The sequence below is a fragment of the Ananas comosus genome, linkage group 7 (genome assembly GCF_001540865.1).
Source record: "Ananas comosus cultivar F153 linkage group 7, ASM154086v1, whole genome shotgun sequence".
NCBI lineage: Eukaryota > Viridiplantae > Streptophyta > Magnoliopsida > Poales > Bromeliaceae > Ananas > Ananas comosus.
In genome coordinates, this window is record NC_033627.1 from 14242301 (window position 1) to 14255040 (window position 12740).

The 12740-nt window shown below is 35.8% G+C and overlaps 2 protein-coding genes across 2 annotated transcripts; one reads left to right on the forward strand and one right to left on the reverse strand.

Moving 5' to 3' along the window:
* Nucleotides 507-3451, forward strand: LOC109712474 (transcription factor bHLH123-like). The gene is made up of 8 exons (XM_020236054.1): nt 507-975; nt 1076-1610; nt 1711-1806; nt 1932-1997; nt 2144-2209; nt 2430-2480; nt 2581-2726; nt 2825-3451. The coding sequence occupies exons 1-8, from the start codon at nt 740-742 to the stop codon at nt 2835-2837; spliced, it is 1209 nt and encodes a 402-aa protein (XP_020091643.1). The 5' UTR covers nt 507-739; the 3' UTR covers nt 2838-3451.
* Nucleotides 6570-10666, reverse strand: LOC109713332 (NAD(P)H dehydrogenase (quinone) FQR1). The gene is made up of 4 exons (XM_020237358.1): nt 10605-10666; nt 9069-9162; nt 7777-8039; nt 6570-7070 (listed from the first exon to the last, which is right to left on the reverse strand). The coding sequence occupies exons 2-4, from the start codon at nt 9150-9152 to the stop codon at nt 6839-6841; spliced, it is 579 nt and encodes a 192-aa protein (XP_020092947.1). The 5' UTR covers nt 9153-9162; nt 10605-10666; the 3' UTR covers nt 6570-6838.

Below are 12740 nucleotides of genomic sequence, written 5' to 3' on the forward strand. Positions count from 1 at the left end.
TAATTATGAAAGGAAGGCCATCAAGGAACTGAGTAATCGACTTTATACAGTATATAAAGTAAAGAAACTGCATCATGTCCCTTTGCATCCAAGCAATTAAACAAATCCTAGCATTATTATTAATAAAACTGAAAAAGAACGAAATAACAAATCAAAGGAAAGAGGAAAGTTAAAAGAGACCAAAATATAACTGCTTTTCAGAAAAATACAAGAACTTTTTATTAACATTTCCTTAACTTTTGATTCTCCTAATTTATATTATTTAATCATCTTCATTAAAGATCTGGTTAATCTAATAATTGTTCAATAACTTTTTAGTTCCATGAACTATGGATATATATTTGTAATTAAATTTTAACAAATTTCTAATTTAATTTACAATCATTTTAAATTAAAATAGTTAAAGTATTAAAGAATACCAATAAAGCAAAAATAAAATTCAAGGGTCTATAAGTCTATTCCATATATAATTAACATAGGGAAAAAAAAAAAAAAAACCATGTCCATTCACTTCCCCCCTCCACCCCTCCACACTCCATAAGGTCAGCTCCCCAACAAGTCTACTTGTTTTCTACAAACATCCAACCCTGGGGTTTCATATAAAAACCCGTTCTCTTCTTTCCCAATCCTTTAATTTTATTCCAACCAATAACCAAAGCAGTCACCAATTAATAAGCCAAGAGCAATTTTGTTCATTGTAAAAAAGAGATAACAAGGGAATAAAGAAGAGGAGAAGAACATGGCAGATGATCTTGACGCAAGGATATGCAGAGGAGGGAGCTGGTGGTTCAATCCCGGCCCGAGCAGCAGCGGCGGTGGTGGCGGCTTCGTCGACGCGCCAGGCTCCGTCTCGTGCTCAACAGCTATCGCAGATGCCCCCCGAGGATCTGCTCTTCCTTCTGATCATGTCGGCTCGTCGTTCGCCGACTCCTTCTCCCTCTCCGCTCACTTCATGGATTGGGGGCATGATCAATTGTAAGTCCCTCGATCTCTCTTCTATCATCAAATGAACACACACATGTATATATTAATTTATGCTTGATTCAACTTAATTGGTTGATTTTGATATGTGCAGAAGAAGCAGTGGAAAAGCTGAGAACAGCTTCCATGCCATGCTCCAAGAAGATATGAGCACAAGGCCCTACAATTTCCGGCAGGGTTCGATCGAGCCCGAGCTCGAACCAAGCATGAGCCAGAATTTCCTACTAGATCACCACCAACACCACCCGAGCTCGACCAACGATCCCGCGCCCGACTGTAGTGTCATCACTAGCTATGCCCTAGCTCCGACGGCCTACGGTTGCCCGCCGGTCATGCATCTGCAAACCCTACTCGAAGCTGATGCAAAGCCCCAGCAGTCGGTTTACTATGACCAGCCCACCGAAACTCCGATGGCCACGGCGTTCCACGGCACTAATTGGCCAGTATTGAAGGATCAAGAAGGTAGTAGTAATCCGCTGCACTTCTCCAATAACACTCCCTTTTGGAATGCATCGGCGACCGCTGTCAACGAAGCCAAGTCCGGGTTCTACCCTAATTCGGTGCCGTCGCAGTTCGTCATGCCGGCGTTTGAGCCGAAACTGCCCAGCTGCAGTAATTTCATGGTGAAGGTAAAGCCTATATATATATACTGCGGATTAAGATGCTACATATAGTTTGAGTTCTTGCTCAATGATTTTTTTTTTTTCCCTTTGGTTCTTAATTGTTCAGTCAAATCGAGATGCATCGATGCCAAAGAAGAGCGGAAGCGAAACTGCATTAAAAAAGCCCCGAGTGGAAGCTCCATCCCCGTTACCGACCTTCAAAGTACTTCATGAACTCATTTACAATTTAATCCATTTGAGTTCTAATTTTGTTTTCTTTGTTTGGTTCTAACTCATTTTAAGCATTAATCATGGTAGAGTTAATTTTGATCTTCTCTATAATTTTAGGTGAGGAAGGAAAAATTAGGGGACCGCATTACTGCACTTCAACAGCTAGTCTCACCTTTTGGAAAGGTAACATTTTTTTCTCTTTCTTCTTCTTCTTCTTCTTCTCTTTTATTTTCCTTTTGCCACACTCTCCATGAAAAATCTCTTCTTAAAGCATTAGCTACTAATGTTAGTTCTTCATCACTAAATTGCGCGATCTTCCATTTTTACAGACCGACACAGCATCGGTTCTACACGAAGCGATCGAATACATTAAGTTCCTCCACAATCAAGTCGGGGTAAGCATCTTCGATCTCTTTTCCCTAGCTAGATTCTTGTCATAAATTTTCAATTCACACTAAATGTCGCATATAAATGATTAGAGTACGTACCCTTCTCACGAGTCTTTTTCAGTTTAACCAACTAACTAGAGAACGGATCAGTGTTAATCATTTATCCTGAATACCAATTATTTAATGGTCTCCTGGTTATAAATTAACACATGTTCTTGATCCTCAGCTCCTAAGCACACCATATTTGAAGAATGGGCAACCCATGCAACAACAACAGGTATCATACACGCAAGTTCTCAAATCATCTTTAAAAATTAAATAGAGAAACTTTTTACATGCGTCATTCATTAATGTTTTTTATTTGCTTATTAACTCAGAGCGCGGAGAAGTCTAAAGAAGGCGATGAATCGAAGAAGGACCTCCGGAGCCGAGGATTGTGTCTTGTTCCAGTCCCGAGCACTTATCCGATGGCGAGCGAGGCCACGGTCGAGTTCTGGCACCCTACCTTTGGAGGAACATTCAGGTAGAAGAGAGTTAGGATAATTTGCGCCTTTTTTTTTCTTTTCTTTTTTTTCTCCAGTTAAGACTGAGAGGTACTAATTTATTAATGTATCTTCATAGCCATTATTGTTGAAGCTAAAGCAAGGTAGGAATGATAGGTTAGGAGGAAAGAGAAATATAAAAGAAGTTAACAACAGTGTAAGTGATTAACCCAGCTGAAGAAAAAGAAAGGGAGATGATCAATCCTTCAAAGACAGGCTATGTTGGGGCAGCTACAAGGGGGAATATATCAATATCTATATCTATATCTATATCTATATATATATATAGATACATGCATGATGTACTGAGGTGGCCATGGAGAATTAATAGAACTTTAGATGGAATTATTTATTATTAGTACCATGATTGCACTAGTAGTGTAGTAACTATTGTTAAGAGGTGGTGGTGGTGGTGGTTTAATTTAGGGAATGGGAACAGGTGCTAAATTTGGCATTAAAATTATGGCTTAGTTTAGGGTTGGGGAACTGTGATTACATGTGTGCTGAATTTAGCAAAGGGAATGGGAATGGGGGGGAGGTATAAGGGAGAAAAAGAAGGTGGGTCTTGTTCCTGTTTGATGTATGCGTGTACAAGGGCTCACTCCACCACCTCTTCTTGTTTCCTTCTTTGTTTTGTCAAGAAGCATAATAATAAGGAATAATTGCATTGAGGACAAGGGCAAGTGTGTGCCCTTTTTAATTTTCAGGGGGATCTTAATTACTTTCTGATTTTTTTTTTTTTTTTTATTTTTTATTTTGTGTGTGTGTGTGTGTGTGTGTGTGTTCTGGAGAAGATAGTGGAAGTCAGAGGGTGGCCCACTGGAAAGCCATGCCTCTCTCTCTCTCTCACCTCCTGTGCTGTATACTATATATCATATATGATAGTTAGTTAATTCGAATTCGGCAAAAATTCGGTACAGATATAATATGTATAAAATTTATTTATTAATTTTTAAATTTATTGAAAATTTTGGCTTAAAAAACAGATTCAGTATAAAGTATAAAATATAAGATATTCTATATTTAAATATAAAAATTATAAGTTTTTTATTCAGATTTTCAATAATTCGGAAATAATTCGCAAATTATTTCGCTAGCCAAAAAATTTGTGAATAATTCATTTTCTTTGAAAAAAATTCGTAAACGGACTCTTTAATTCGGATTTTCAATAATTCGCGAATTAACTAACAAAGCTATATATATATGCCAAAGTTTTTTTCTTTTTTTTTTCTAAAAAAATAATAGAAACTGATATTGTGAAAATAATGTCTACTATTCTCAGTGCACATATATATCTATATTATATCTAATCATGTTTTAAATCTTTTTAATCTGAGAAGAATAAATATCGCTTTGGCAATATCAGGTTCCTTCGGAATACTGGGGATCGACTTTTTTTTTTATTTTTATTTTTTTTATCTTGAGCAGGATGGAGAGGAAAAGCTCTCATGCTTCTAGCATGCGAGATATATAATCACATTCCATATTGGAAGAATTTTTCTGCTAGAAAAATATTCCAAACCAGGCTTTTAGTAGGATAATCACATTCTATTGCATTGATGGGAATAATTGTCACAGAGCACAGTAGAAATTCTTTTTGAATAATATTTTTAGTGTGCTAAATTAAGATATTCGCAAGGAATTTTTTATGCAGCAGAATTGGAAGTACCATATTGAAGCTTTCGATTTTGAGCACAAATTCCTTTTTCTTTCTTTTGCTACAATGAAATATACATATATATATATATATACACACACACACATACACTACAATTTGTTACTACTGAAAACATAAATAGAAATAGCACTAAATAAATATATAGGCCCTCATTTGAAACAATAGTTACATGTTGAAATTCTGCAAATTAAGATGGATAACATTGAGACAATTAACCATAAAAATGAACATTATGAATAGTAATGCTTAACCCATCCTACAAGATATCTCAACAAATATGAATTCGTATTGAACATATGGCGACTAGTTAGCATTTTTTTTTTCCTAGCATGAGGCCTAAGTAAAGGAACATAATTAAAACTATATAAATCTTTATCATATATATCAAACTAACTTGTCAATAATATTTGGATATGTTTGGGGATGTATGAAGCACTAATAAGTCTAGAGGGGAATAATGGTTGGTATATATAGTGATGATACCAGATGTTAAAGCATTTTAAATTTCTTTTACTCTCTACTACTGCATTTGTACGTAAAAGGTGAATGGCTTGGTGAACATCAATGAACAATATAAATTTCAGTGATAAAATTTTAGTCGTTAATTAATAATGTACAAGAATTACATTGTAAATGTATATTGATTTGATCTGCTACACTTAGGATACATTTATACTATTATTTGATGGGCCTAATTTGCACCAAGTCAAGCATTGGATCGATGCGATATCGGAATGTTGATTTGTCTTCGTGTAGCTGCCGCAGATCAAAAAAGGCTCTTTAATTTATTTCCAACTCTTCGATCAATTTTGATGTGAGAAAAGTGGACTGGAGACAAAAATTAAGCAAGCTAAAATGTACACTTATATATATATTTCCTATATTATTCTGATATTGCAACTCAGTCACTGGGTATTTAACGCGCGCATGCAGAGGTACATGCATAGCATTGCGTTGTGTACTACATATACTTAGCCCCATGAAGCAGTTTGCATGATCTTGCTTCTTCCTGCAGTTCTCCTTGCGGAAGCATCTCTATATATATATGCTTTCGCAAAACGCTTTTCTTGACCATTACATAGTGCGTCACATCGCTCGCACAGCCGTGCTGCGATACCGACCTGATCCTTAAGCACTTCTATCTTAGATATATTGCAATTCGACGCAAAGAACTGAACAAAACTAAACTGCAACTATTCCAGCTCAAAATTACTCCAAATTTATAAGCTTTGGAATTTTAAGTACATATTTGGCTATCAAGGCCTGTAAATGTGAAAGCGCAAAAGCTAAACTAGGCATACTGGGCCAGGCCCACCGGTCTCCAGAAAACGTTGTACCATATATGGATCGTAACTCTGCCCCAACAACCTAAGAAGGCCTATTGGGCCAGGCCCATTGGTCGACCTCCATAGTTACAAGTTGGGCTTTAGTTACGTGAACATTTCAGTATCCAACAAAATTTCAGTAAATAGAAAAACAAAAAGGGGGTTGTTCCACAATTAGGAAAACCATAAATATATATACAGTATAAAAATACATAAAATTGAAAATCCATTTGTGATTATCTTATAGGCATTTCATTGTTTAGAGCAAAAGAAGCTAAAAAAAAAAAAAGAAAACGAAAAGGAGCTCCTCTAAAGATGAATAAAAAGTGGGAGAACATTGCGAGGAATAACTTGTCTCACAATATTCTTGTTGAATTAGGGAGTTAAATAAAAGAGAAAGTTCTTACACGCCAGTAGTTTGATTTTATCTGAATTTCTTGAAGCATATAAAAAGAAGTTCGATTAAACAAAGTTGAAAACTGCGGCACAAAAATGACACAAAACCAGAAATCAAAGGCTAAGTCGAGGTTAGCTGTCAATCGAATCAAGAATCTGTTTTTCGAAAGCGATTTCGACAGAGAAGGATAAAAAAAGAAGAGGAAAAGTCAAAATTTTGGTTCATGCGGAAGGCAGATCAATAAAAGAGATCTGAGAAAATCCGAACAAGTTTAAAGCATACTACAAAGATAAGCAATTTAGATAATAAATACTAAAATGGAGTTAAAATCTCATTTTCAAGTGATAAGTTGGTTAGAACTTCAATTCAAAAGGATGAGATCATAATGTAGTGATTGATAATGACAGTAAGCTAAGCAAACATGTGACACCAAATATCAGTCATTTTCATATATATCAACTAACAAATAACAGTTTCATATGAGAAAAATGAAAAAAAAATATATATATATATATAAAAAAGAGACATACATGTAACTTTGACAACATTAACATACAAACCACCCTTACATAATCAACCAATGTGCTAAGAAAACACATAAATATCAAATCATACTAATAAGAAGATCGATGAAAACCCATAATTTATTATAACACAATGGGGAATCAAAGGCATATAGAAATGCGAATGAGTTTAGGCTGATCCTTTGAGCTTCTTTGCGATGGATGCAAAGTACTTGCCCTGATGAAAGGCTTGTTCGAGTTCGAGCTCAGATGGTAGCCTCGAACCGTCTCCAGCAAAAGTACCGGAACCGTAGGGGCTACCTCCTTTTATTTTCTCCATCTCGAACATGCCAGCCCCGAAAGTGTAGCCGATAGGCACAAAGATCATTCCGTGGTGGGCCAGTTGAGTAATGGCTGTCAACCTGAATGAAAATAGAAAGACGCGTGTGTGGTGAATAAAGAACGAAAAGAGAAAGACGCGTGTGTGGTGAATAAAGATCAATGTTGTTAATCATTTTCATATTAGGTTAAGACCCACTATCTACTCAGATTGATCTGTGAATATCAAAGATAGTATGACTTCAAACAGCAGTACTGCTTTTACATCATTCTAACATAGATAAACGGACTGATTAAGTACGGAGTTTCTCCTCAAAAAAAAAGAAAAGAAAATTGAGAACAGGTTTGAGCAATATTTTGATTACATCCTAAGAGATGCAATTAAAACTTATATTTCTTTTGCATCCCATATTTTCATTTTCAGGTTTAGCAGTTTAATCCTGAATTTGCTCCCCAGTAACAATGATGTCCTTCAATTTCAATTTTTTGTTGAATTTTTGGACCACGTAGAGGCCTTGTAGAATATCTTGATCACTCTTTGTCACAAGCTACAACAACTCCCTAGTGAACACGTCAGCATCATCATTGGAATGCACTAACATGGCACTTTTCAGTGTCTTAGTATGAACAGTAATGGTGACAGGGCATTTGTTTAGATGGTAGATTAATGGAAGCACATGCTAAACTCTAGGAACTAAATTGTCTAAACAGGAAATCCAAGGATGGAACTGTAACTTGGGTCGAACTTTACCGACTAAATTTGAAAGTCTAATGCAACAAGAGACTTACGGGGTAGTCTCTTGACCGCCGCCTTGTGAACCAGTGCTGTAGAAGAGACCAGCGGGCTTGCCTGCGAGCTGCTGCATTCTCCAGAGGCCACCAGTCGCATCGAGGAATGCTTTGAATTGGGCGGCCATCATACCAAACCTCGTAGGGAACCCGAAGAGGATTCCGTCAGCTTCAGCTAGTTCATTGGGCGTGATAATGGGGATGTCGCTTTTAGGAGGAGCACTCATCTTCGCAAGCACTTCTTCCGGGAGTGTCTCAGGTACCTGTTCATTCAAAAGTTAAACATTCTAATAAAGATTAGGTCAAAATACACACAATAGCTCAATTCGAAATGGATCTTTCAACAATAAAAGTTTCATTTTTGCTACCTAACCTTACAGTTATTTTTCTTCATTTCTGTGTGTTAAAAATTATTGTTATTTCAAGCTTTTTACGTGGAATATTTTGTAGCCTGATAGAATATTCGGTTAATTGATGGTATACGCTATTTTTTATTTGGCAAAACACTCAGTTCAAAGTTCAAACAGAAATGGACAACATATCATACAATTTTTTTGATGGAAACGCAAGTTTAAAAAAAGAAACAAACATAAAAGTAAGGCTATTGAAAATGTTGTACGGCTTAACTATGATGTGGTAGGTTGGATTCGAGGTTCTTGGATTCAAGGTTCTTCGTTTGTTTGTTTGTTGTGTAGAAACAAGCTCCAATAAGATGCTTGTAGATGTAGACCAACTACCAAACAAGCGGTCATAAACAGGTTGATTTAATATAAAAGTAGGTCAGGTTAATATAGAACTATAGCCAATTAGTCATCATTATAATAGATTTATAGCCCGACAATAATCTTCCCCTTGTCTATACCTAACTCAACATGCTGATGTACTATCTGGCAAAATAATGATTAGGGGCTTTTACATATATCCCCCTGTCAAACTAGAAGTTCATATATGCCCCTCAAACTTCAGTCGTCTTTTCTCTTTTCCCCCTTAAAAAAAAAAAAAATTTCTACCTTGCTTTTGAAGTCATCCATTTCGTGCGAAGAGTTGATTTTATTTAAAAAAAAGAAAAAGAAAAAGAAGAGTAATTTGTACGCACAAGTGTATACATGAATAATATAACATTCACTGAATAGCATATATCAAAATTTAGATTTTGGAGGAATATCCATATAAATGTTAATTGTGCACTGAGTATATATGTCAGTGTATAATAAAGATAAATAGAGGACATCAATGAGAATCTGTAAGAAAATCAATACGAAGGCGCAATATGAAGAGCGAAGATGATGGACCTGCCACAGCTTTGCTTCGACTCCTTCAACAGACGAGGCACCTTTTTTAATCTCTTCAGCTAGTTTCTCGACATGTCCATACATAGAGTAGTACCTATAGAAGCATTATAAAATTAACTTTTGTCCTTTCCCTAATGGAAAAATTTTACGGGTAACAACTATGTTTAGCATATGGCAAGCAAGGTAACCATTTCACACTACGTCACGGTGGCTGTTTTTTTATTTGTTTCCTTCAGATCATGCATCTCAATGATGGAAGATCAAATAATATAAGGTATAAACAACATGGGCGGCAGCAGCAGACATAGTATATAAAAAAAAATCTCGCATTTTAAAAAACATATTATGAACTAAACATCGTATATTTAAGCCCTGAGAAAATCATTAACAAGTAAAGTCAAATGCAATTAATTGAATACTCCCACACTACCCTATTATTACAAGTTAAAGCTACGCTAGCATTGTGGGTCCAATTATCATCAATCAAATTCATTGAGAAAGCGAGCATGCACTGTACAATTATTGCGGTAGATACTAAAAGATAAGAGCAAGTAAACATGAATTTCGCTGATAGTTGAAGAACAAAATAACCATTCATGTGATGCAAAATACGGTCAAAATTGGATTTTATATATATATATATATATAAAAGGTTTGAACAGATTACAAAGTTGTAGATATTTATTGATCTATAATACTGGTGAAAGAGATTGGTAGCATTGGAAAATTCTGGTAGGAAATCGACATCAAACCAATAAAGACATGCATAATATCACATAAGAGCAATTCACACAATGGCATTAAGGAAAGGCATTTGTCAGAGGGAAATGGTGAAGATGCCCCCACCACAAGTCAGAAACAATCCAGAAGCACAAACCATTAGTTAGGAGCACAAACCTACCATGGTGATGGGGACATTGGGCACCAAATAACACCCCTAAATTCAATTGCAACCAAACAGGCAAATCACACAAAGATAAAGTTAAAAGATTCCAACTTTTTTCGCTTCTCCTTTTTATGTTCAATTTCCAATTTAATATTTCACCACTTTTTTTCCTTTTTTTTGATGAAGTAAGCTGTAATTTCACACTAGTGGAGTCCAGTTTGCTGTTTCAGCACAATGGGTTGACACTGTAACTTATATATATAAAAAAAAAAATTCCAACATAAATTACATATAGATCGCAAAAAAAAGGAAAAAAAAAACCCACCCGATAATATTAATATAGTGAATCAAAATTATGAATTGATCTGATAGACAAAAACCTTAAACTGACAAAAACACTAAAAAGATTCAAACGTTCAAAAAAAAATTGCCCTCTTTGAATCAAACTAACCTAGAATTCGAAATCAATACTAATCCTAAATCCAAACCGAAACTTCGCCTTACTCCCGTGCGCCAATTGATCAAACCCTAACCAAAATTCTCTAATTTGACAAAATCATAGCAACAAAATCCCACAAAACCAATCGAAGCCAAAGAGATCGAGAGAGAGCAAAACAAGAGATTTACAGAGATGGTATAACAAACACTACACAATATAGATTTTGCGGCCATTAATGGTGCTTTGGTGCGTCGATCGCCCTAATTGGATTCGAGATTGCGAGAGGGAAGAGCGTAAAAGAAGCTCCTTTATTTGCGTTTCCTTTTCGAGGAAAATGGAAGTTGTGAATTTATAGAGAGAAAAGGAGAGCACAGAACGCGTCCGAAGAATGCTCTGAAAAAAGCGCTTCTACAAAAGCCATCGTTTTTGCTCCTAAATTGAGATTATGGTTTAATTATAGTTTAGTGATAGATGATGAATAGTATATGATCGATGATATGATAATATATATATAATATAATATATATATATATATAAAATAAAATAATTTGCTTGATCATTAGTTTTTGGTGTTGATATAAAAAGTATTAAATTAAAACGTCTGATTTAAGAGTTAGGACTCAAAACTCTTATTTTAGACCTTTTTTTTTCATTTTTCAAAGCAATTTCTTAAAGATAATTAATAGAATCAATAAAAAAATAGAAATTACAATATTCATCTTCTAATCTAAGAATGGAGTGTGACAATTAATTCAGAGTAAAATAATAATCAATTATGCATCACTGATAACATCCAGAAATTATAATATTAATGATCGTCTCCATAATGAATTATTACCTTAATTTTTTTTTCTCTTCCTTTTTAACAATCTAAATATTATCGTTTATGTTCCTGTCTCCAGTTTTTCAATTTGAAATTCAAATAAAAAAACATTCAAAATCTAATTCATTTAAATTAAAAAATGAACTAACAAATAAAAACATTATTTTTATTTAAATTTTAAATAAAAATGTATATTTTGATTTTAGTTACGAACCAAATAGGGAGTTCACATGTACCTCTAACAAACCTACTAATAATAATAACAATAATAATGATTAATAAATAATAATATAGCCGTTACTACACCGAAGACTTTTTCCACCTACCAAGTTTAAACAGTTACGAACTGGTGCTTATCTGGACCGTTGATTTTGGATAAGATCACGGACGGGAATCACGAGGCGCCGTGTGGAGGAGCAACACGGCTTGTGATTGGTCTCGTGAGGCGAATTTATGGACCGTAGGATGGCCACGATCAACATTCACCAGCCGTTGAATTCAGCGCCGCGGGTTCCCACGCGTTTTACGGGAAAAATGCGGTTCTCTTGACCGACCAATCACAGACCGCCACGTGGCACGAGAGGGAATTAATTACGGTTTTGACACTCGCTAGCCACGTGTACGTTACCGAAGCATGACGGAGAGGTGAATTTTTTACTTTTACATTTTGCTTTTATTGGAATATAGGTCAATTTGTATAAAAAATTTACTTATTTTGAGCTTTCATAAAATCGGGCTATCTTTCTTATTTTTACAGATTCGGTCTATTTTTTCAGCAAACTGACCAAAATACCTTTATTATTTTTTCTCTTTCCTCTTTCTCTCTTTTTCGTTTCTCTCGTTCTTTCTTTTTTCTCGCCGGCAGAGCGGAGGCGGAGCGGAGGCGGAAACGGTTCGTCTCGCCTCTCACCCTCATGCTCTCGCCCTCGCCCTCGCCCTCGTCCATGCACCCCCCACATTCCTCACCTCCGACCCCGGCAAGGCCGTGCCACGACTTTTTTTTTTTGCTTTTTTCTTTTCTTTTCTTCTCCGACTCTTCTCCATCGTCTCCGACGACGACGCCTCTCTCGCCCTTCTCCACCCTTCTCATCTTTCCCTCTTCCTCATTTTCTGCCGCCTCCGACGACGATTTATCTTCGCCGGCGCTGACGTCGACACCGTAGAGGTCTCTGCGGCGCTACAGCCTCCGACGACGATTTATCATCTTGTTACACTATTTCTCCTCTTATTTACACAGAAATAATGCAAATATCTCTTAAAAGGGTGCAGTTTTTTTTCTTATTGCACTGTTTCTCCTCTTGTTGCACTATTTCTCCTATTGTTTACACAGAAATGGTACAACAAGAGGAGAAACAGTGCAACAAGAGAAGAAACAGTAGATATATCTCCTAAAACAGTGCAGTTTCTCCTCTTGTTGCACTATTTCTTCTCTTGTTTACACAGAAATGGTGCAATAAAAGGAGAAACAGTATATATCTCTTAAAACAGTGCAGTTTCTTCTCTTGTTGCACTGTTTCTCCTCTT

What these genes read in the sequence shown, in the direction of transcription:
- LOC109712474 (XM_020236054.1), top strand. Translation starts at nt 740, where the DNA reads ATGGCAGATGATCTTGACGCAAGGATATGCAGAGGAGGGAGCTGGTGG. An exon ending in GCAGTAATTTCATGGTGAAG is followed by an intron (nt 1,611 to 1,710) that starts GTAAAGCCTATA and finishes TTAATTGTTCAG; the next exon opens with TCAAATCGAGATGCATCGAT. An exon ending in AACCCATGCAACAACAACAG is followed by an intron (nt 2,481 to 2,580) that starts GTATCATACACG and finishes TTATTAACTCAG; the next exon opens with AGCGCGGAGAAGTCTAAAGA.
- LOC109713332 (XM_020237358.1), bottom strand. Translation starts at nt 9,152, where the DNA reads ATGTATGGACATGTCGAGAAACTAGCTGAAGAGATTAAAAAAGGTGCC. An exon ending in TCGAAGCAAAGCTGTGGCAG is followed by an intron (nt 8,040 to 9,068) that starts GTCCATCATCTT and finishes TTGAATGAACAG; the next exon opens with GTACCTGAGACACTCCCGGA. An exon ending in GGCGGTCAAGAGACTACCCC is followed by an intron (nt 7,071 to 7,776) that starts GTAAGTCTCTTG and finishes ATTTTCATTCAG; the next exon opens with GTTGACAGCCATTACTCAAC.